The sequence below is a fragment of the Dipteris shenzhenensis genome, chromosome 21 (genome assembly GCF_047967505.1).
Source record: "Dipteris shenzhenensis isolate YYH24624 ecotype China chromosome 21, Dip_SZ_1.0, whole genome shotgun sequence".
Classification (NCBI taxonomy): Eukaryota; Viridiplantae; Streptophyta; class Polypodiopsida; order Gleicheniales; family Dipteridaceae; genus Dipteris; species Dipteris shenzhenensis.
This window is the reverse complement of record NC_141616.1, coordinates 803,218-828,342: the sequence shown is the minus strand read 5'-3', so window position 1 is coordinate 828,342 and position 25,125 is coordinate 803,218. Positions and strand designations below refer to the sequence as shown.

The 25,125-nt window shown below is 43.8% G+C and overlaps 1 protein-coding gene across 2 annotated transcripts; it reads right to left on the bottom strand.

Annotated features, from left to right (window-relative positions):
• Window positions 1-1,326: 1,326 nt before the first annotated feature.
• On the bottom strand, window positions 1,327-24,421 carry CERK1 (chitin elicitor receptor kinase 1). Of its 2 annotated transcripts, XM_087392426.1 has the most exons (12): window positions 23,686-24,421; window positions 19,056-19,089; window positions 18,918-18,925; window positions 18,614-18,799; window positions 15,385-15,587; window positions 3,291-3,380; window positions 3,079-3,181; window positions 2,846-2,997; window positions 2,677-2,774; window positions 2,314-2,473; window positions 2,001-2,099; window positions 1,327-1,782 (listed from the first exon to the last, which is right to left on the bottom strand). In XM_087392426.1, exons 1-12 carry the CDS (start codon window positions 24,326-24,328, stop codon window positions 1,633-1,635), a joined length of 1,926 nt encoding a protein of 641 aa, XP_087248552.1. In that variant the 5' UTR covers window positions 24,329-24,421; the 3' UTR covers window positions 1,327-1,632. The 2 variants fall into 2 exon arrangements, with proteins under 2 accessions (XP_087248552.1, XP_087248551.1); XM_087392425.1 differs by lacking the exons at window positions 18,918-18,925; window positions 19,056-19,089.
• Window positions 24,422-25,125: the final 704 nt, after the last annotated feature.

The following is a 25,125-nucleotide window of genomic DNA, read 5'->3' as shown; positions in this document are numbered from 1 at the left end:
TAGAACCAATGGTACTATCTACTGTACAAAATGAAGAGAAATAATGCATATGCATGTCACATCAAAATGCTAATACAAAAAGAGCGTATAAGCGCAAAATAGAGTTGAAAAGATACTTCACTATGAAAGTGACCTCTCCAAGGATTCCCATAAAGATTTTGCTATTGAGACAGCACCACATGACGGAATGAGTCTGTTTATCAAGATGTTGCAAAACCTGAATGGGAGCTCGTTCATCTTTCTCCGATTGACCATTAAAAAATATTGAGCCATAGATGCCCAAAGAGAAAAATTATACCAATGTGTAGAAAATTCAAGGCATAGAACAACTCTCTTTGAGGTTGCCGAAGGAAGGATAAGGTTGAAACCACTAAACAGTTTACGAACGTCACCTTCTCTTTAAACAGCTAATGGCCTTCAGGTAATCATTGGAAAAATTAGGGAGAAACCAACTTGGTGACGACCACCTTATTATCAATATGCTTCTTGTACAAGTGCAAGAGGGAGCAACAGCAACAACCAGACATCGCTTAGAACAGAGAAGGAAAGGAGCTACAAATGCAAGGCTCAAGAAATGGGAGAAGAGCCGTAGCTTTGATACCATGTTACAAACCAAAGGAGAGGGCTCAACAAGAGGGAGATAATCACAAGGGAGAGATAACAATGGAGAAGAACCAAAATAGGAGCCAATCAAAAAGACAAGATTAGCTACCATATCAACATGGAAGGCTAGAATGATCCACATACAAAGGTGGTGACCACCCAATAAGTAGGCAACCAAGTCCTCATCACCTAATCCAAATCCTATCCAATATATTCAAACTACTCCAACCACACTAATGTGTAAATCTCAAACAAAAGAAGCATGCAGATAGACAAAAATACACATGCAAACCTGTAAGTGTGTATGCACGCACAAATAGGCACCCATGCGCACATGCCTGCTGTCAAAGCACACAACTCCATGCACATGCACAAGTAAATGCCTCCGAGCACCCATGCACAAACTCCCGTGAGGAGATATTTGTCAATTTCCCATGACAGCTTGTGTGCCAAGCCTGTACTTTGAAAAAACAATAAAAAAGGCCTTTGTTGAGGTCTGCCAATTTATGTGTGAATCTTGAATATAATTAGCAGGAGAGAAAATATCACGTTCACCTCAAAATCCTATTCCATAGTTGGCAAACATGGTTCTAGAGTCCTATCAAATGTTAACTCTTACCAATGTTTGACTGATTTGCACTTCAGGTACAATTTCCTCACACACAGTTGCAATGTTCTTACTAAAGAATCTACATTTCAAAGGCTGCCACAGCACGGTATTTCTTCATACAGATTTGCTGTGTGGAAAACTGTGAAAAGAATAAAATAATGACGCAGCCGAGAAAGTGAGAAAAGGAGAAACTGCACAACAACTGTATGACTCCAACAAGCGAACAAAAGTGTAGGTTTGAGGCATGCAGCCTTCGAAATACAATGATGTAGGCTCCGCCCCCACCTCCAATGGATCTCGTCCCCAGGAAAAAAAGAGGATCCATACAACACCTATACAGTGTACTTAGTGCCTCATTCATAAAATAGCTCAGCAGGAGAGGGGGGGGATCCAATACAGTTTACATAATACACCATATTTCAGTGCCTGGATACGAGTGCTTCCATACCCTGATCTGCCTCCCAGTCCTGAGTAGAAGAAGATAATGTCATAAGAGCCACCACTACCACCCTCATGGGTGGTCTCAAAAGCTGCTCTTCTCTAGTGCAGGCTCTGGCAAGATTCGCCATCTGCAAAGTCAACAATACTATTGAGAATATTCCACTTTAAATAACAGGGAGCAAGTCAACAATACAATTGAGGATATTAGTCTTATGGAATATCTAATTCTCATAAAAAGCATTTCCCTTTTTTAAAAAGGGGAGTACAGTCCTTGGAATCCACTCCAAGTTACAATCATCCCTTAGAAAGGATTTGTTACACTGAACTAGGTACTGTGTGTGCTGACCTTCCATACTGAATCCAAGGGGAAATCAGTACCAAGGGCTGAATCTACTAGGGTCTGCAACTTATCTTTTCCGCCAGGGTCACTCAAAACGTTTTCAAACTGCAGCTCAGACAAACATGCAAGAGTTATCAGACTTTGCCAACCCACAAAAGGACAACAGAGGTGAACCTTTCCAACTAAATCAAAACTGGAGCTCTTCCAGTAAGTATTATTCTAGTTACCATAACAAATGAATTGAAATCCATTTCTGTGCAGTTCATTGTAACTCTCAGACACGATACACAATTTTTGGGGAATAAAAGCAGACATTTACCAGTGTAACAAGTCCCTGAGAGTTTCCTCTTGGCGATTGTGTTGCAGATGTTTCATCCATGCTATGCACAATTGCGTCTTTAGCAGAAATAATTTCAAACAGAACAACGCCAAAAGAATAGACATCAGCTCTAGGAGACACATCCCCATATCGTGCATACCTAACACCAAAAAAAATGTCAGTTTTGTAATTAGTACATTTAAAGATCACATCATTTCTTCTGTCATAATTTCAGTTCATACAAGATTGTTAAAATGGCACAAATTACAGGTCATATCAATTAGAATGCAAGCTTGCCTACCATTACAAAAAACACACAATCATTTGGAAAATGTAGTGGCCACACAGAACCTATGGACTTACTCAGGAGCCATGTATCCAAATGTACCAACCAATCTTGATGGAACTGTACTTGATATGCCCCCTGACTCAGTGAGCTTCGTTAGTCCAAAGTCAGCTACCTGTATGTCACATGTTGGAAAGATTCAGCTAGTGAAGCAAAAATTCCAACAGATCAAGAAATGTTGATTACCTTTGCACGAAAATTGTTGTCAAGGAGAATGTTGCTTGTTTTGATGTCACGATGGATGTAGGTTGGTGTGGTATGCTCATGGATATATTCCAGACCCCTTGCAGCATCAAGTGCTATCTGGACTCTAACAGACCACGGCAAAGGTGCACTCCCTATATTTTAAAAAACAGAGCTCCTATCAGAGACACTATTTGTGTATAGCTCCTGTTACGAAAATAAATAGCAACACATACCTTCTTTTCCAGAAAGTTTCAAGTGTTGACTGAGCGTCCCATTATCCACATACTCATAAACCAAGAAAAGTGATTCGACCGTACAGTAACCAACAAGACGAACCTGCACTTGTCTGTTTAAGTTTTCTACACTCCCTGATGCTCCCATGCTGAGGTAACCAGAAGTAGCGAAAACAAAAAGGGACTTAAAGAGCATATTGTTATAATGTTACCAGATTTGTATGGTGAACACGTGTGAGAACCTTCAGTTCAGCTAAAAATTCTCTTGTTGCCTGCATGTTCATCATCTTGATTGCTAACTTCTGCATGCAACAAGAAAGAGACAGGCATGATCATCTATAGCAAATACTAACATTGTTACAAATTTAAAAACGCATGTAGATCTACAAATAGTGTACATCATTTCTAGCATTTGTGCACACGCATGAAGCATTTTACTGGATCCTGCTTCACATCTACCTAGCCTGCTCTCCCCTCCTCCTTCATGCCTCCCTTCCTTCCCGTGCCCCTTCTTGCCTGCTCCCCTTTCTGCCACTGTCCTCTCCTTCCCCAGCCCGTCATGGGTCTGTGGCTGCAGGCCGTTTTGGGCCAGGCTGGTAAGCAGACCAGTGCCAAGGCCTTGCAACTATGCAGCTCCACCCAGGCCCTATTCACCCCGCCCACAGGATCTTCCAGCCTGTTTCGCCACTCCAAGGTCCAAGGGATTTTCCACCCCTATAGGCTCTTCCAGGCCTTTCACCCTCCCGTGACCCCCTCTGTAGCCTGCAAGGGCTTTCCTGCCGCTCCTTTACCCCTTGTGGCTTTTCCTCAAGGCCCCAGCCTATCCAGCCCCTTCACGCTGCCTTTTGACAGCCAGGGAGGTTTTCTTGGGGTGCCCATAGGCTGCACCCCCCCACCCTCCAACCCTCTTTCATCCCCTCCCTTTTGTCCTCCCTCTCTTCTTCAAGCTAGCGCCCAGCTTCTCCTGAGAGGGAGGAGTTATTCGATCTGCCACCAAAGATGGTGCACAGGACAGGTCACATTCCTTTGGCACAGGATAAAACAGCCTCAAGGCCAGTAATGCCTCTAGTGCCACACCAAGCGGAGCTAGCTACTCCCCCTCTAAGAAGCTGATAAAGTCCACTCGCTTGTAGGCTTCCAATCATCAGAAGGCCTTGTGTGTCCCCCCCCCCCGCACGGGGGAAAAAAAAACTTATTTGAGTTGGACACTAGTAAGTTGGATTGTGCACGGTTTTCATGGTCAAACATGTCACCAATCACAACACCCAACTTTACAGCAGGAGGTAAATAGAACCCTGGGATATTCTCATGCTTTAGGAGCACATGTTGTGAAGAATCAGCCTTTCAAAAAATGCAGAAGTGTGCAATGCATGCAGAACTTGAATGCCGATTGACCCTCCAATAAAGGAAGAGCGCTCCTCGTGAGTGTACTTGTTTCTTGTTTTTAACCTAAATGCAAGGTGGGAGAGAGATAGCAGATGAATGCAAGGTGGTAGAGAATGCTACCTGAGATTCACAATGAATGTCAATGTCCCATGAGATCACTCAAGTCCCATCTTCCCATTTAGACCTACCCCTAGCCTATCACCCATGCATCTACCATTCAATGCACTCTAATGCACCCTTTCTTTCCTATTGCCCCTAGGACCTAGACATGTGGATGCTGGGGGTACTTTGTGGGTCCCCTTAAAACCTCTTTCCAATCCAACTTTCTGTTAGGGAGAATATGGGGGTCCCTTTTCTTCACAGTTTAAGGGGTTTAAGAGTGCATTCAGGGTGGGGGGGGCGGAAGGGAGGCGGGATGGGGTTCACCCCGTTAGGACATCCTGTTCTCCATCCAAAGAGCCAAAAATTTCACTAACCCCTTTACCTCAAGGTTTGTGGCCAGAGGTTTCGATTTCTTCTCTGTGATTCGGAGATTCGGTTACAAGAATGACGATTGCATGGAAAACTTGCAAAACATGATGATTGCATGCAAAACTCCCCTGGTTTCAACTACGTGTTCGCAGACTACTTTAGGGTGTCCTGCTGTCAACTCGTCCATACGGTGGCTGCTGTTCCGCCTCTGCCTTGCTCATAGGTCCTTTCCCTAGTGCCATGGTCTATCTTCGTGGCTGTCTGTATGCTGATTGATTGGCTGTATGCTGTCCAACCGGTGCCCTGCCAATCAGCCATGGTCGCTGCCGTCTTTTTCCCTCTCTCAACCTTCCTTTCTCTTTCTCTTCTTATCGTCCCTGCACTGGATCTTGGTGCTCTGATACAAAGTGTGAAGTTCCAAACCTTTCAAGAATGCAAATATGTGCAATGCACGCAGAATTTGAATGCCGATTGGTCCTCCAATGGGGGAAAAGCGCCCTCCTGAGAGTACTTGTTTCCTGTTCCTAACCTACATGCAAGGTGGGAGAGAGATGGCATATGAATGCAACTCAGCATTGCTTATGGGATTGCAGAGAGGCTAGGATTATTTGGAAGGGGATCGCCAGGATTTTCAGTAATTTTATTCGTCGCCCCTTTTTCATGACTTGGGGTTCAATTGCTTGGCTTTCTCTTTCTAGGCCTCGGGTCTTCTAGAGAGACATGACTCCTTTTGGGCCTTATCGATTGGATGCCACTTAGTTGAGCCATGCTCTCTGGATGATGTTCTTGCTTCACCCTTTGGAGCTGTGCATGCCTTTGTGGACTCATCTTGAGAGATACTGGCGAGTATTGTAGCGTGGCATATTTGGAGAGCCAGATGCATAGAGGCTTTGGATGGATCCCAGGTTCACTCTTTGGCCAGTATATGAACAGACACTATATACGCACTGATGGCCATCTGGGCGAGCATGCATAGTCCTCTCGAACAACTTCTACTAGGAGGGCTATGCTTTTTAGATTTGAGCGGGTTTTGTTCATACTTAATGGACATCATTTTTTGGGAAAAAAGAATTGTGATTATCGTGGTCATGTAGGACACAGGCCAGGATTGGACTATGAGTTAGGGTGCAAGCATAGAGGAGAAAGAGGAATACCCATTATCAAATATCACAATAGGGCACCTCCAAATCAGTAACAACAGTAACTCCCTCTGCCGTTAATGCAGTTATTCTTCGAAAATCAAAAAAGAAGAACAAAACTAACAACTCTGAGTCAAGCACCAGGTAATGATCCAACGCTACAACAGTCAATGAATACTTTCAATATCAATGATACTCTACAAAGTTCTCCATCTATCAACCCATGGAATATGATTGTTGTGCATGCATCCAAATAAAAGATATGACAACTATGGAGGATTTATGGTAATTACCAGATCTAAGGTAAAGCTAAAACTCTGAATAAAGGAGACACCCATTTCATTGGGTGGAACAGAATCAGGTGTAGAGGAAATCCAAGAGAGTAAGGAGAAGGAAGTTCAAAATATTCCTCTGAGCAGTATGGCCAATCCATGAACTTCAAACCATTCCCAAAAATCAGAAGGATTCATATGAAACAAAGAACAAGGAGGAATCATATGCAGGTCTCTCCAATAAGCTAGTACAGGCACTGCTCAAGGCTCAATTGCACATCACTTTCTATCAGATTCTGAACTTAATGCCAAAAAAAGGCCTTTGAAGAACACATGAGCAAGAGTTCCAGAGTAAAGAAGGATGATCTTCAAGGTCTGAACTTGGGATCACCTCAGATCGTAAAAATTAGTGTACATATTGAGGCCAATGTAAGGAGAATTTGGAACATATTAGTCTAAAGACATCTTTGAGGCCAAGGTAAGGAGAATTCGAAACACATTGATATTGGAGTCTAAAGACAACTTTGCATGGCATTACACAGATATGAAAGGGGTAGATCCTAAGTTTTGCCAACATACAACCAATCGGAAAAAGATTGTAGTACTAATAGTAAAACAAAGGTATAGAATGAATCCCAATTATGTTAAGCATGCCAAGGAGGAGCGGGATAACCTTCTCAAGGTAGGATTTATCTATCCAATAGATGAGGTGAGAATTTTGTGATATAATGCTGGATGCCGTTGCAGGTCATGAAATCTATAGATTCTTGGATGGAACTAGAAATTTGAACACCAGACTGCTGTCAGGTCATCCGCCAATTGAAAAACTCTGTACGGTTGGCACATGTTTTGCCGAGTCCTAACTGCCACATCAGTCTACATGGCTGCCATGTGTCCTACTGGATGCCATGGCAGCTTGTATGTATGCCACATCAAAAGAGCTGGCCCTGAACAGCACATCTTGCTGCCATATCATTAGCTGACCTGTATGGATGATAGGTGGCTAATCTCATCATGTATCACGTGCACCAGACCTATGTGCGAGTCTTGGGTCCATCCAGGACTGGCTGAGTTCATCAACTCCTTACATTAATGCCTTAATGTTAAGCTATTACATCTAGCTGGATGTCAGCATTTGATTCTCCAACATCCCCCCCCAATGTCCAATCTCTTGTATCACACACTCTCTTGTTTTCTCACTTCAAAGATCACGGGAGTAGCACCATTTATTTCCTCCCAGCCATCTTTTGCTAAGGCTCATGAGCCAGACAGAGATCTACGTTACAAAATCACATGAATCATTATCTTCTCTTCTCTCTCTAGCCTCAGCAAACCCCAATTCCCTAGATAGATCTAGATGCCACATGTCATCTATATAAGGCCTTCCTAATGCAACATTTCACCCCTCTCTTGGGATGCATTTAATTCCTTGCCCCTAGGCACAATCTTAGCACTAGGCCCTTGGTCTTAGATCTATCTAGTCTGGTGCTATCAGCCCTCACCTAGGATCTTGACATTAAATCCCTCCCGATCATTTACATGAAGCTCAAACACATATATTACAAAGATAGATCCTTTAAGGGAAATGTCGACTGATTCTTCCGAGGTCATGCTACCTCGGCTAGAGCGTAACATTCCTTCCCTCTTCAGACATCAGCGTCCTCGATGATAAAGTCTGGAAACACTCTCCGCAACTGATATACGGATTCCCAGGTAGCTTCGGATAGAGGCTGACCATGCCATGCAACCAACACCGTGGGTATCTTTCGATTTCGTATTTGCATTGTTCCTCGGTCCAGGATTCTTGTTGGTTTGCGCCTTGCAATATCCTCTATCTCCTGAAACAAAACCACACCTTCGATTAGTGAGTCACCTGTATGCAAAAATTTCTTTAAGCGCGAAACATGAAAAACCGGGTGCACCTTACACCCCTGTGGCAATTCTAATTTATAGGCTACACTGCCTATTCTCTTTAGAATTAACCACGGCCCACAGTATCGAGGTGATAATTTAGCACACTCTCCTGAAGTCAACGACTTCGAGTGCGAAGGAATTCTGAGAAAAACTTTTTCTCCTTCTTCAAATACTCTTATAGACCGATTTTCATCCACATACACCTTGGCTCTATCCATAGCCTGGCGGATATTGGCTCGCGCAAGTGCTAGCATCTCCCGCATCTGAACTACAAAGTTCGCGGCACTAGGCACTTTCTGAGGTACTCCAACTATAGTTGGATTGGCTGGCCTATAACCATAGTTCAGCTCAAACGGACTGAACCCAGTAGATGAATGTTTCCTATCATTGTAGGCAAACTCCAACAATGGCAACCACTTGTCCCATGTATGTTGCCTCAATGACACATATGCCCTCAGCATATCTTCTAAAGTTTGGTTGACTCTCTCCGTCTGACCATCCGTCTCGGGATGATCCCCACTACTCATTCCTAACTCAGTCCTCAGTGTCTCGAATACCGCTGTCCAGAAATGACCGGTAAATCTAACATCTCGGTCTGACACTATGGATCTAGGTAATCCATGCAGACGAAATATATGTCTAATGAACAAATCCGCCACTTGCGGGGCACTAACAGACTCTCTAGTCGGAATGAAGTGAGCCATCTTGGTTAGACAATCAACCACCACAAGGATAGAATTATATCCTCCTTGTGTTGCAAGTAATCCTACAATAAAATCCATGGAAATGCTCTCCCACTTACTTAGTGGTATTTCCAAGGGCTGTAAAAGTCCGGGTGGCTTCACCCGCTCGGCCTTATTTACCTGACACGAGAAACACCGTGTCACATACTCATGAATATGCTTTTTCATCCTTGGCCAAAAAAAATCTCGCTTCACGAGATCATATGTCTTCTCGACTCCTGGATGTCCCGCACACGGGCTATCATGGCATTGTCGAATGACTCTCTGCCGGAGATCATTCTGACCAGGTACTACAACCTTGCCATTTCTAACTAGCATACCATCTCTTATGGTATATCTTGCATAAGTTTGGCCTTTTCTGGATGCCAGGTCATCCTTTTCATTTTCCCCGGGTTTTAACACATGAGCCTTAGGCCATAAGCTCTGGACAAACTCGTCCACCTTTTGAGTTTCTCTGATCTCGGTCATTAGAGCACTCTCTAATACCGTGAAACTCAGGTTTTGTATAATGCGAGATAACGCATCAGCAACCTTATTGTCTTTTCCTCTTCGGTACCGAATCGTTAGATTAAACTCCTGCATGAGCTCTGCCCACCTAGCTTGGCGGCCTCTCAAGTCAGGCTGTTTACAAAAATGTTTCAGAGGATCATGATCCACATCCACATAAAACTCTGAACCATACAAATAATGCCTCCATGTTTTCAAAGCATGGATAACTGCATACAACTCCAATTCATGAGTTGGCCAATTCCTTTGAGAGGGAGAAAGCTTCTTGCTTTCAAAGGCTACTGGCCTTCCCTCTTGAAGGAGGACTGCTCCTACCGCAATGCCACTTGCATCGGTTTCTAGGAACAACGGTTTCTGGGGATCAACTATTTTTAACACCGGTCCTGAGACCACAGCTTGTTTTATGGTGTTAAAACTTTCCTCTTGATTCTGTCCCCAAACAAAAGGTACTTTATCTGAGGTCAAATCAGTCAATGGCGATACTATTCCGGAATATCCTTTGATATGCCTTCTATAAAACTGAACAAATCCCAAGAATGATCGCAACGCGGTCAGACTCTGAGGGATTGGCCAAGTTAGTATCGCAGCCACTTTCTTCGGATCCATTTCTACCCTCTGTGGAGTAATTATGAACCCTAAATACTCAAGCCTAACCATACACAGTATAGTTTTCTTTTTATTCACATAAAGACTGGCTTTCCTCAAAGTACGGAACACTATCCTTAAGTGTTCCCGATGTTCAGTAACACTCTTACTGAATATCAGGATATCGTCAATAAAATGTACTACGAACTTTCCGATATACGGACATAGTAAATCGTTCATAAGCATGACGAAAGTCGCTGGAGCATTGGTAAGTCCGAAGGGCATTACCAAAAACTCATAATGACCAAACTTGCTCCTGAAAGCGATTTTATGCACATCCTCGGCTCTAATCCGGATCTGATGGTAGCCGCACTTAAGATCTATCTTGCTGAAAATCACGGCTCCATGTAATGCATCTAGCAAATCATCAATCCGAGCCATCGGATACCTGTGCTTAACAGTGATATTATTCAATGCTCTATAATCTATACAGAGGCGAAACGTATCATCCTTTTTCCTCTTTAATATCACAGGTGAAGCAAAAGGTGAGAAACTTGGTTGAATCTGCCCCAACTTGAGGTATTCTTCCAGTTGCCTACGCACCTCGCTTCTTTAGTAAAACTCATTCTATAGGGAGGTCTATTCACAGGTTCTGCTCCCGGGATTAGTTCAATCTTATGTTGAACTTTCCGCTCTGGAGGTAACCCATAAGGTAGTTCATCCCTAAAACATTCAGAGAACAACTCTGTTATAAGATTAGCCAGCTTGGCCATCTCACCACTTTGCGTAACATCAGTGCTAGCCGAAGACTCATCCACCGGCTCTACCGATGCTGTGCAAAGGAATAAAAACTCTACTTGAGCCTTTCTGATTTCCATCACGGAAACCAACGGTCCCTGAGGTATATCTTTTTCACCTCGCAAGACATAAAGCACATCATTCATCTTGAATTGGTATACGTGCTTTTTCCAATCAATGGCTGGATTCTTCCTAGAATGCCACGCCATACCCAGGGCTATATCCGCATGAGCAAGCTTGGTCATTTCAAAATCAAGCTTCTCAGCATAGTCCTGAATCCGAAGCTCCAACTGGGTAACCCTTTGGTCCCATACTTCAGTTGAACTTCCATCGGCCATCCTGATTGTATACGCATAGTCAGATGGACTTGTCTTTAGTTTCAGCCTCTTCACGAGCTTGGAGTTAATCACATTGTGGGTTGACGCCGAGTCAAACAACACAATGACATCATGACTGGCCACTTGCCCTTTCATTTTAATTAACTCCGTATCATTAAAGGCCGTATACCCCGTTGCTGCGGGCTGCGGCTTAGATAGGATGTTATCAGGTGCACTCGTCACTAACTTAGCAACAGACACACATAACAAACAAGGTACTAACCTCTGAGAAGATCCCGCTAGCTGAATCTGCATCTCTTCCGCTCTAGGACTTCCCTGCATCTCCACGTCGCACTCTGAGATCACCATCTCAGCCATCCGACGATCTTTATTACGTGGACAATCCCTCCACTGATGAGGTTGAAGGCAACCAAAACACAAGCCTTCTCTCCTCGCTTTTTCCCTTTGTTCTGGGTTCAAGGGAGACTTAGACCAAGCCCGGGCTGCCATTGGGGTTACTTTCCTCTTCACTCCAATGGTGGTACTTGGTTTAGGAGTTTCAGCCGGTCTCACCTGCTTGGCTTGACCACTCGGCTGCGAACCACTCCCTCTACTAGCCCACTTCTTCTTAAACCCAGATTTCTTCGGATACCCGTACTGGGTTCCGACCTGTGCAAACCCACTTGGCTTGCTGCCCTTGGCATCCTCGTAGTTCAGGGCTATAGCTATTGCATCATCCAGCGTGTTCGCGTACTTAGCCGAACTTCCATTTTTATTCGATCATTCAATCCAAATATGAAATCTTTCACTTGGATTGATTGAGGCAGGGGTTCATCAACTTTCATTACACTCTCTCGAAACTTATCAGTGTATTCTGCCACTGATAAATTTCTCTGACGAAGGTTCCTATATTGATCCCAAGCTCGGGATGCTTCGTCAGGAGGTAAGAAGTGTTTCCTGAACTCTCGTTTAAACCCCTCCCAGGTAGTGAATGCTATGCCATCTTTTTGTTGTTTGATCCACCACCAATCCGCTGCCTCACTAAACATATGAGTGGCCTCGCGGATCTTTTTGATGTCATTTTTGATCTCACAAATGGCGAACGCCTCGTCCCATTTGTGTAACCAGGTCTCAATGACATCGGAGCTACGGTCGTTCATCCGACCAGAATACTTTTTCGGCCTGTAATTAGCAATATTTGGTACTTTAGCCTTCCTAGGCTCGACCGTATGGACACTAGACTCCAGTTCCATTGGAGCCTTTCCCTTCTCTTCTCGAGAAGGTCTGGCAGACATACTCTGTAACGCTCTCCTAAGTTCAGATTGCCCTGCGTTGGCTTGTAATTGCTGCGCTAACAACTGTTGCAAGGCATCCTCCAGCAATGCAATCCTGCCAGATAAAGTGTGAGCTACTGGGCGCGATCCCTGCTGGGTCGGCCGGACTCCTGACTCACCAGGGTCCCTTCTGGAAGCCCCTTCTTCTGCTTCCATTCAGCTCAATGGGCGTTTTGTTTTGTTTTGTTTTTTTTAAACACCGCTAGAACACTGTATTTACACACACAATTCAGGGTACTGACCCTCTGACACAATTCCCTATACTAGGGAATACCTGCAATCTGACATGCACACTAACTGGGCCTTTGGCACAGGCATATAACCAAATACCAATCTCCCTATATTAGGGAAATTTCTGCAAGTTAACTCAGACTGAAGTATAAAGGCATCTGCACAGGCATAATCTGTCCCTATAGCATCGTAGACTGTAAACTCTTATGCAAGCGGAGCATCAACAAACTAAATCAAAAGAAGAAAACACAAAATTGACAGAAGTGACAGAGAGCCCCCTGGTCTGTGAACTCTAATCGAAATCTGTCTGAGGGAATCAATCGAACATTGACACGGGTCGAGGTAGCCAGATATCCCGAAGCCTGTGGGCCCTATGCCTTCGTGCTCCAACCAATCTCACCAACTTGTCAACCGCTCCCGATCACCGCCTACGTGCTCGCTGCGCCAAATCTGGACTACGAGCCCACTGCTCGTCAATTGGCGCTCCACGCCTATCGTCCATCCCACCTGAGTTTCGTCATAACCTTACGATCCCATGCTGCTCCTGCTCGCCGCTCACGAGCTGCTGCTGCTCGTTCCAGCACCTCCCCTTGAACTTTCCGTTGATCTACGATCGATCACGGACTGTCAATGTCAAGGCCTTACGGGACCCTTCCGCTCCAACGCTCTACGACACACTTGCATATGCAAGTGCCACTCGTTCGTCGTCAGCACGCTGCGATCAACGCGTCGCCTCACCAACAGTCTGGAATCTCCACGTAAGCGCCAATCAACCCTTTCGTCAAACCCACGAACTATCACGTACCCCGTGTCTGCGCTCTGGTCTTTCAACGACCGTCCGTGGCTTTCAATTCACCCTCACGTTGGACTTCTCGTCCAAACCCACAGATCCCTTCTCGTCCTCTAACCTAGGCTCTGATACCAATTATCACACACTCTCTTGTTTTCTCACTTCAAAGATCACGGGAGTAGCACCATTTATTTCCTCCCAGCCATCTTTTGCTAAGGCTCATGAGCCAGACAGAGATCTACGTTACAAAATCACATGAATCATTATCTTCTCTTCTCTCTCTAGCCTCAGCAAACCCCAATTCCCTAGATAGATCTAGATGCCACATGTCATCTATATAAGGCCTTCCTAATGCAACATTTCACCCCTCTCTTGGGATGCATTTAATTCCTTGCCCCTAGGCACAATCTTAGCACTAGGCCCTTGGTCTTAGATCTATCTAGTCTGGTGCTATCAGCCCTCACCTAGGATCTTGACAGTAAATCCCTCCCGATCATTTACATGAAGCTCAAACACATATATTACAAAGATAGATCCTTTAAGGGAAATGTCGACTGATTCTTCCAAGGTCATGCTACCTCGGCTAGAGCGTAACATCTTGACAATTTCTTTAGTCACAATCCAGTCTACTCACCCTCGGTAAGAGAGTTTGGAAGAACTCTGGGTGAAGTTATTGTACTCCTGAAAGTCCATCAGGGGCCAGGGCAGAGATTATCACATTGCATTGGTCTTCCTGGACGCACTGTCACCTCGATTTTCTTGAAGCATCCGACGATGTGTACCACTTGTGAAGGGTACAATTCTTCAAATAAATAGAAGCGTTCCTTCATAAAAACAGTACACTTGAGAATAATTGTGGCTCTTGTGAGGGGTTGTTCCTCATGGAAGTGTCCCATCAAAAGGGCATACCCCTTGACAGGTGTCCCTCCATCCAAGTCTAAGGTTTAGGAGAGGAATATGTCACACATCTTGACACAGTAAACATTACCTTCAAAGCATTGTGGTCTGTACCGAACCTAAAGAGGATAAACGATCTTCCTACTGTTGTAGCTTCCTAAAACAATCAAGGTTCATCACACATTCGACTATTAGCTGCATTGACAGAACGGGTAGATGAAGGGGACCGCTTGATTTCAGATGAGGAGCTGATCAAATCGACGGTTTGACGACATACACTATTAAACACAGATGTGGTTCTAGGTCGGAGGGCAGCAATCATATTCTTGATGGATACCTGACTGATGGAAAGGTATATTGGAAGTTTTTAAATTTTAATAAGCACTGATAGGCTTGAGAAACATTTTCCTACCTTTGAGCACACAGTCACGTTGTCCTCACCTCTCTACAAGGCAAATCAACTCATATCCTCACTTATAAGGAGAAAAAGAAGACGGCTGCAATATCTGGTGGGTCAGCTATCTGCACATGGCACAAATTAGGGACCGGCTTCCTCTTGCTGGTACTCTATAATGCCAATAAAATCTAAGTCTTCGATAAAGAATTTTCCTTTTTTCAGTGCAAAGCTAGAAGACAAACTCAAGCAACAAGTTTCCCATTTAATAGAAGAGAGTTTAATACTATCGAGACTAAAAGGGTGCGGTTTTCACAGGAAATAAAATCACCAGAGCTCAAGACTTGACAATAGAAGCCACTCCATAATCTCTGTTTGCTTATAAATTATGCTTGCTGAACTAACTTCGCCTCCATGTCATGGAACTTGCAAGTAAGATATTATTTACTAGAAGTTATCATGGATGTTCCACCACAATCATTCGGAACAAACTATTTCACTGAAAAAACCCATTCACAACTTACCTACCTGCCCACGCAGTTCCCCGTAAAAAACTGAGCCATAGCCTCCTTGCCCTATTTTCTTGGCTATGCTGAAGTTATCCGTGGCAGCAGCAAGTTCCTCATAGGAAAATTCAACAGACCTGTCTACACTAAAATTTGAAAGAGCTGGTGACATGGTGCCAGTTGTAAAATTTGAATGTGCACTCTCCTCAGAATAATGCCTTGCACCTGTATCAAAAGAAAGGTGCATGTCATGCCTTCCACAATGTTAAAACATATACTGATGCTTATAGTACTGCTTTTCTAGAAAACAGAGCCAACAGACAGAAAGAACATGAATTGCAGTTGAATATTGTTGGAGATAAAAACATATACTGATGCTTATAGTGCTACTTTTTTAGATAAAAGAGCCGACAGACAGAAAGAACATGAATTGCAGTTGAATATTGTTGGAGATAAACAAAAGCATGATTCATTGTCACCACAAGCCAAGCCCTGCATTTTGAAAGAGCACAAATTTAGCCCACATAACTTCCTCGATAGGGAAACAAGACGCTACATCATCCTTTCAATGCTGAGATTACAGTTAGATATTTCTTCCTCAACCTTAAAGAGCTATGCCGAAAATTTTTGTTAATTGTAGAATGCTTTCAAAGGACAACCTCTTAGCATGATCACAGGAACAAAGCTTCAGAATAGGAAAAACTAGGGGACAAGGGAACATGTCAACGGCCAGATTCTAGGAGGATCTCAAGACCCCCTACTTGAAGACTCTGCCAGCTTTAAAATTTTCCTTGCTTGCCAGTTCATCCACATTTATCAAATAAGATTATATGACAAAGCATCCTTCGCACAATAACTATGATATATTAGCAGAACGAGCTGTCACAGGATATTGCCCTAATGCAATGAAACTCAAGGTGTTGATAAATAGACAATTGTATAGTACTTCGGCTCGAATGGCATCAACCCAAAGTTTAAAAGTAGGATCCCAGATGTTTGCAGTCGTCACAGCATTTTCATAAAGGAAAACCTTGGGGCTCGAGATCTCCGTAGATTCATGGGTCAGTGGTACCATGTGGTACATCATGAGGGTCCCACACGGGTACTTGAGGGACTTTCATGCAGCACCATGTGGACTGCCACATGAACAGCAAAGACAACCATATGGCCTGTATTAGAAGCCACAAGGGCTGCAGCAGATGACGATGTCTGTATGCATAGAGCTGGCCCTGGAAGACAGCAGATATGATGCAAGGCTAGGATCCACCTTTGGGGCTGGCAGTGCTCAGCAAAAGGAGCCTATGGAGGAGGCTTGGGAGCATATTTATAGCCCCAGGCTCATCGGCCCGAGCAGGGCCAGTCAGCCAGGAAAAGACAGGTTGGCTGCAGGTCAAATGGACCTGACCAGCAGGTTGGGTGTGCATTGGCCTGGCAGGTCAGCCACTGGCTGGCCCTACTAATGGGCTGGTCGGACAGCCTATTTACCAGTGTCAAAATGGGGTGAGGGCAGCAGCCCTTATTACAGCAGGGTGTCACAGAGGCAACAGCAGCAGCTGTAGACCTAAGCATGCATGTAGGGCTCATCCGGTGAGCGCAACATGCAAAAAGGGACATGTCAGGCAAGAGTGTTGGGATCCTCCCATAGCCACTGGTGACTGAAGTCCTCATCAAAGGTGTGCACCAAATTAGGGCAAAACTGTTGTGACCTCAGATCCAGCACTAGAGGGGCAGCACCCCACTGTCCACGTAGTGTGGTTTGTGAGTGCACAATTTTGTAATAGGCTGTGGATCCTCTCTTGGACATTCTTATTCAAGTATCAGTTGTCGTTTTTTGCTGTCTATCCCAGATCTGAGCCTGGTTTACATTAACATGTATGTGTACACATCCCGAGTCAGATCTACAGTTCTCAGGTGTGGTCTCATGGACAATTCATTTTCCACTGCATGTTCTAACCTGGTACCAAAATCTAGGACTTGAGCTAGAGGTACATGTTCAGATACTACTACAACTTAGAGCACGCAGCAGACGGAGAAGAACCAGCACAAGTTGGAGCAGATCATCACCCATCTGGGCCCTGAGGTACACATCTGGCAGCACACTTGGCTGTAGATGCGAGGTACCATCTGAGGGGTATTTTGTGACAATTATTATTATCGCCCATCTGGGCCCTGAGGTACACATCTGGCAGCACACTTTGCTGTAGATGTGAGGTACCATATGAGGGGTATTTTGTGACAATTTGTACTTGCTACTGTCCACATTTGTGGAGATTTAAATACATGATTGTTTTTCTGCCTACAAGCTAAGTACATCTCTTTGAATCTGTGAGTGTTTATGGTTGCAATACCTCTGTACACACATCTTCTATTCATATGATCCTGAGTGATGGTGATTTTGGTACTATTTCTGCTGTGTAGGTAAGGTAACAGCATGCATATTTTTAATGTATATGGTATGGACCATTTGCAACCTGAACTTGAGACTCGAGAGTGCTCCACGAAAATCAGAACATATGATAGATCATGAATAATGAGGCCACTAGTCCAAATTTTCAATGAAACACAAATGATGAAAATCAGGATAACTACTGCAGATGCCAGAATCTACAGTCTATACTTAGCGCCTGCCAATTCAGGGCCCCACAACTTGAGCCACCATATACTGAAAAATAATGGTGCAGAATTTCTACACACCTGAATATTATTTAGACTTCACAAGCTAGCAAACCGAATTTCATAGGGTAAGATTATGGGATATGCACATACAAACTAAACAAAGTAGCAAACCCTTGTCCTTGATGGCCATGTATCCATGGTACCTTCAAAGCTATATACTTTTTAAATTTTTGTTCATAGTCCCCTAGATATAAGTTAAAACCCTCGAATGATTATATTTAGCGAATAATATTTTGTACATATGAACTTTTAATATGCCCCTTAAAATCCGTAAATGTGACCAAGGCCAGGCCGAGACTAGTGGTAAGCTCTGGCCCAAGGAGAGGTATAAAGCCGAGGGTTCACTCTTGTGAAAAGTAACACCTGACATGGTCCATTTGACAGAGAAAGCATCCACGCTGTGAAGGAATTCTTTACTATTGTAGCTGATTATCATCACGGTATACATGATTCCCTCTAGTATGAATCCTGGTTGCAATTCTAGTTTAATAGCTATCAGTGGATCCCCTTCACCCTGTTCCATGGAATCATCTCAAATATTACGTAGGCCAACAATAATAGAAAGTTGTGCTAACCTGATGAATCAATCAAATTTTGAGGCATCTGTGGAGGCTGATATTTCTCATTGCTCATGACTTTTCTGCGCCTTCTTGGAAGATATATGTACAAGAAAACCAGCACCCCCCCTGCAAGAGCCAACAGTACGATGGCTGCACCAACAGATGCTCCCACAACAGTCCTTGAATTGCTGGTATTGCTTCCTGTATAAAAGTCCACGATTTCACTCACTAGAGAAAAATGCAGATAAACATGAAAAACTTCAGTGCAGTTTGTAGAATTTAGATGATACTGAAGCAGGTTGGGTTGGAAACTGCTGACCAAGCCCCCTGAAACATGTAGACATAGACAGAAATCAATCAACATCCATAAACCATGAAAGGAAGCAGTATACTGGAAAAAGCAATGCTTTAACTATATATTAACCTCGCCAGTCTAAAATTTGGGAAGAAAGCTTACGTGTCATTGAAAGGTGGATATGTACCATTCCCATCTGAACATAGAGACAATGCCAGGCCAAAAGAGTCTTAATAAGAAAAAACCTGCTGTTTTCAAGTAACAAATGCAACTGACATCCAATGCATCTCATTTGTTTCAAAACACATATTTCTGAACACCCACTCTAAAGTAAAGAATGCCACCCAAAAGGCTTAAAGAGAAATCAGCACAGTTTGAAGGAGGACTGGATCGAGAAAGCTTAACAACAGGGGAATCTTTCAAGCATCCTACGAGCTGCTATTTAGTCAAGGGTCATCATACAGACAACGGAAAATCCTCCTCAAAAAAACCTTCTAACACAATAGAGTCCTACAAGGCAGAATATTTCAAGGGCCATTTATAGAGAGGATGAAAAATCCTCCTCCAAAAATCCCTCCTTCTTCCTTTCTTTCTTTCTTTCTTTCTTTCTAACACAATAAAGTTACGCAGATGATGTGGTACTGCTGTCCTCTGCGGAGGGCCTCCAGAGACACTTTTTTTTTTTTAATAATTTTTAATTATTATTTTTTTAACACACCCACACCCCACATTCATGCACCCGAGGTCCTATCGAGGGGGCACCCCACCCTGGACCGGTGGGCAATGGGTCCACAGCTATGGCACTATCACACACGCACCCAACCACAAGCTAGGACTCCATGCCCCAGCCGAAATGGCAATATAGTACAATTTATGTGTAAAAATAAATTTTTTATACATAATACAATTATAAATATAGTGCTTAAAGTGAAAAATTATGCTACAAAGTGAGGAGAGTGAGAGGGTAGAGAGAGTGAGAAGGTAGAGGAGGACTCAAGGAGGGAGTAGGAGGAGAAGGAGAGTAGAGAGGGTAGAGGAGAGGAAGAGAGTGGAGGGTAAACGCAATAGGTGGCGCAAATAGGCAACGGCGCGGGCATTAGGCTTGAGGCAGACGAAAAAACTCTAGTTAGGGTTTTGGAAAAAAATAAGGGAAACTACCCGGATTCATCTCCCCCACTCATTGAAGATCTCTATTGGGCAGTTTTGGGTTTCATCACATCGACTTTGTATTGAGAATGGACGAGCTGAGGGAGTACCCAGAGAGAGACGTATTTGTTACTTATGTGATTTACAAGAAATCGAGTCGGAGGAGCATTTTATCTTCAGATGCCCTATATATTACGAGATCCGACGCCACTATTGTTGTCTCTTCAGAGATTGCTCTCCTGCTTCCTTTCCTATTTGGATCAAAGATGCTTAGCCACTTTCATTCATGAGGCAGTTAAGCATTGAGAGCACTTGATCATATTGCAAAGGCAGGGGCACAGCACACAGGCAGACTCATCTCATAGCATGATCATAGAGTTCTTTAAGCTAGATCACACAGACCCTCGTTCCTCAAGTAGAAGACAAGGCTGAGATCTAGAGCCAACGACACGACATACCTGATAGATGGAGGACACAAAGATCATGCTCAGAGACATCCCTTCCAAGTTCAAACCCAGGAAACAACCCACACGACCTATAGGAGTTACTGTGGCCCTCATCAGACGTAGAGCTGCAGCCAGGAGACCACGATGGACCGCAACAATAGAGAGCTGCCACCTCTCTATCCCTAATCTTATACCACTACAGCCTCACCAGCCTCCGGGCCCACCATGATCTCTTTTCTAGAGCTCCAACATATGTTGTATCGGGCTAGACTTGGCACAGGACTTGATGTGACATGATGATGTAGATGATGTTGCTGTTGTGATTATGGCATACTGATACTTTCTCAGACTATGTAGCATTTAGCATCTAGCTTGGGTGATGATACTCATTTTAGTAGCTCCACCCTTTCACCTTGTTGTATCAGGTAGACCCATCAGTCTTCCGAAGACTTTAATAATCTCTCTCTCTCTCTCTCTCTCTCTCTCTCTCTCTCTCTCTCTCTCTACGTATTGAGGCTGAGGACATACCTAGAGAGGGACACTTAGCTTTCAGATTCCCCTTGTACTATCAGATCTAATGCCACTACCACTACCATTTCAGATATGATTTCGGACACCTCTCCACTGTCTTGGTTCACCTAGATGGGAGACAATTAGAGATCTTCATTCACGCGGCTGTACAACACAGAGATCAGCTGCCGAGGACACAAGGATGAATCGTGACGCCCATCTAGACTCCCATCAGAGGGTGATTACTGATTTTCTTCAGTCAAATAGCACGAGCCAGCATCCCCATGGAGACGACACGGCCGAGATCCAAAGCGAGAGACATGACAGACTCATCACTAGCGTGTTGACGCATAGATGAGGCTTGTGGATCATCCTCCATGTTCGCCAGACCAGGGACACGGACGACGGGTGTGAGAGTGGCACTTGTCCAACAAGGGAGATCCAATTGTTACAGTCCATAATGCAAGGGATCACATAAGCACGGAAAACTAGGACGATTATGAACGGACATGTCATGTCCAAGATGATTTATGCATCAGCACACGTTAGTGGAGTGTGAGGATTTTAAGGCTGCCAGGCATGCACATTTTCAAGCGGATCAGGCTACATTGGACCACATTTTCACACTAGGAGCTGTCATTGAGGAGGCCCAAGCTCAGAAGAAAAGAGTCTATTGTTGCTTTGTGAATTTCTGCAAAGCCTTTGAAATAGTACCACCGTACCGGCTATTCAGAAAGTCAGGACATCATCTGGGCAGTCCGAACACTATATGAGCGACTATCAGCAGAGTCAAGACATTGACTAAGGGACACAAAAGACCATGAGCATGATTGGGGTCAATCAAGGTTGTCCTTCATCGCCTCATTGTTTGGCCTATACTCGAGTCTTTCATCATGACACTAGGCAAAGCATGCTCACCCTCAACAGTCAGTCCTTGATCCCAATTTTACTAAATGCAAATGACCTAGCTCTTCTCTCCTCATCAGCTAGGGTCTCTAGTGACACCGAGATGCACTCCAGATTTTAGTGAGACATGATTTGACGTTCAAACTTGGTTAAATCAAGGTCATGATCTTCAATACATCTCGAACAGGCCCACATCAAGAGCAGTTCACCTTTGACGGGGCACCCATGGAGATTGTTGCATCCTACACGTACTTGGGGACCTTTTCTCAAGCCTGATTTTCACAATGAAACCAACCGTGCAGGCCTATTCGCACAAAGTGTATGTCGCACTTGCTAGACTCGAGCATTCGTGTTTTCAATACCATCTTCAGAACGCCAATACCAAGTCGACTCTTATTAATGCAGCTGTGATGTACAGAAGTTCCTTTTGGGGTACAGATCTATCTGAGACAGACTTGTCCCAGGTTGAGAGACTTCAGGCTCTACATTTTTTCCATAAATCAAGAATTTGGACTACATGAATGGGTTTAATTGGGACCTGAGAAATATTGTCGTGATTCCCCCCACCACTTCAATCCATTTGTCAATTGGGTGGTAGGAACTGCTTGGCGAGAATGAGTCTCTCCCCTTGTTGTTCTTGGAAACCTTTTCTTAGCGCCTTGCTTCCCTTAAACTTTACAAAACACATAGAAAATGTTTATCTTATCTTATGAGAGTTGTTTGGGTCCTTTTCCTTACGCATGATTGTTATGTATGGCTACTTTCGTTGATGTACAATATTTTTTTGAACAGATGGGGACAATTTTGTGAGGAACTGCTTCGCAAAGGGGTGGTGCTTGACCGAAGTAACTTCATAGGAGGATCTCAACAAGAAAGTTATGGGGAAGAAAAAAACCAACAATATAGTAACAATCGTGAAAGGCAAGAAGAAGACTCATGACATCAACCAACAATTATGGAATTCCAAGAAGAACATTGACTTGGATGGAAGGATACAATAAACATACCACCAGTTAAGCACTAGCCCCTCCAAGCGGAGAGAGAGAAAGATTGGGTGGAGGGGGGCATGGTTCTTTAAAAACCCATATCGCATATGCCAACAAGCACACTCTTAAAATACCCGTGTATTTTACACTAACATCAAGAAGGAAACACCTAATACACATAATTCGCCAATTGATTCTAGCTTATAATTGTTGATTATGCATCCTAGGTGATTATTTTTTGTCCTGGTAGTAGTTTTGTGTTTCAAGATACAACTTTAGTAGGAGAGAGAGAACCAAGCTAGAGAAATCACAGAAAAACCGCGTGTTGGAATCAAAGGGACCGTACTTGGAACTCACCTAAGCCGTAGGTTTGAACACGGGACAATTCATTCTAATCTCTACCTATTGATGATACATCCTAATCAAATTGTCTAGATCATGCTAGTGTAGTTTAAGAGATAATCTCAGTGAGACAAATAGTGAACTTTGTTAGAGAGAAACATGCCACATCTTGCGGAGTTATAGGGCACCTCCATTTAGTCAGATTTACATGTTCTTTTAGGACCTGAACACATGGAAATCTAAACTACTTGACTGATCACAAACAGAAAGAGAGACAGGGATAACCACTAAGAAATTGAGAATGCGTTCTCTATGTGCAACATTTAACACGTTTCGGAAGTACAAGGAAACAGTATTAAGTCATCTACACGTCACCGATTGAGTGTAACGTAGAATGCCTAGAGAGGGGACAACGTGAGCTGTTTGTTAAGTGGAATGCACCAAAACTTCACGAACCTTGTGCAGGTACGAAAAGAATGTCCACGTTTGTCTGCAGAAGGTTCAAATTCAGATCCTTGTTGTAATTTTGTAGTAGGTCGCTAGAAATATTGAACTTAAGGGCCAAGCCTGGAAGGTTGTCCCGGTCCCTGGCTACGTAGGTTGTAAACAAACCGTATTGTAGGCTCACGCTTGGATCGCCGCAGGAACAATTAACCGGGACCATAAGTAGATTATTCGGGTATATAGAGTCCAAGCTTGCACCGTTGTTGGCAGCAGTCATGGCTTCAACTGTTGTCAAGAATTCGAACTTTTGCGACGCTATTGTGTTGGCTTGATCATCTGGCTGTACAACGTATGTAAAATTGTGACCCAACAGGTCCCCGCCGCAAGAGCATGGGAAAGGAATGAAAAGAGGTTGCCCAGATTGCAAGGCGGAACTGTGCAAACGGCTGTACTGGAGGATGTCGTTTTCTGATGCATTATAGCGGGCAGCGACAACACTCAAATTCGTATCAATGGAGGAGTTGAAAGTGTAGTAAGCGAGAGCGACGCTGCATCCTGAGGGAGGAAAGCATGCGGAGTGAGCGAAGGTGAGGAGGAGAGAGGAGATGAAGCAAAAAAAGTGGGCGGCGAGGTTGGCAAAGGGGTGGATCGTCATCGGGGGATGGAGCTCAGAGAAGATGGGTGGGAAGGGGAGATCCGGGGACAGCGAGGAGAGCCATCTGATGAGAGGAGGGCGTGTGCGAGCGATTGTGGTAGCATACGCAGATGGTGAACGCAGCGCAGGACAGAGAACAAGGTGCCGGCTTTCAAAACTCTATTATTATTATTATTTTATTATTATTCTTCTTCTTATTATTATTAGATCGTCTTCGATTAGATCCCTCGCAGATTTTTCCTTCTTTTTTTTTCACTCTCTTTTGCCTCTCCATCCCTTCGTAGATTTGACCCCGATTAGCCGCCCCGCCCCTCGCATGATTGCTCTGCGGCGGCTGGAAGGCCGATAGACGACCTGCTCATTGCATGTGCATAGCTACATATGCACAACATGTACTTCTCCATCAAAGTGCATTTTTCATCGATATGAAATGTGTATAAGTCCTTTGACTCACGTACAAGTGATGATGCATGCTTTCTAAAGTTTTAGAAATCCCATATCCCAGCATTCCATGTTACATCAACTTCTACTATAATCATTCTATTCCTCTCAACTCACCATCGAGAGAGCCTTTTCTTTCTTTGTGGCAATATAATGATGATGATGCAATTGTTTTGTAAATTATTTTATACCATCAAGAATTTATCACCATTTAATATTGTATCTAATGTTGTGTCCTTGACTTATCTAAGCCTCCCAAGCCCTCACACATAATTTTGCAATTTTATTGGGAATCCATTAGCAAACTACACGTCAAAAATTAACATTTCCAATTTGACAAAAGCTATAAAATCTAT

Bases quoted from the DNA above. Each gene is read 5' to 3' on its own strand.
- CERK1 (XM_087392426.1), bottom strand. From the start codon at position 24,328: ATGACGATCCACCCCTTTGCCAACCTCGCCGCCCACTTTTTTTGCTTC. The intron at 3,381-15,384 runs GTAGGTAAGTTG...TGTTGCATGCAG, and splicing joins ACGGGGAACTGCGTGGGCAG to AAGTTAGCAATCAAGATGAT. The intron at 2,100-2,313 runs GTAAATGTCTGC...TCTGAGCTGCAG, and splicing joins CTCAGGGACTTGTTACACTG to TTTGAAAACGTTTTGAGTGA.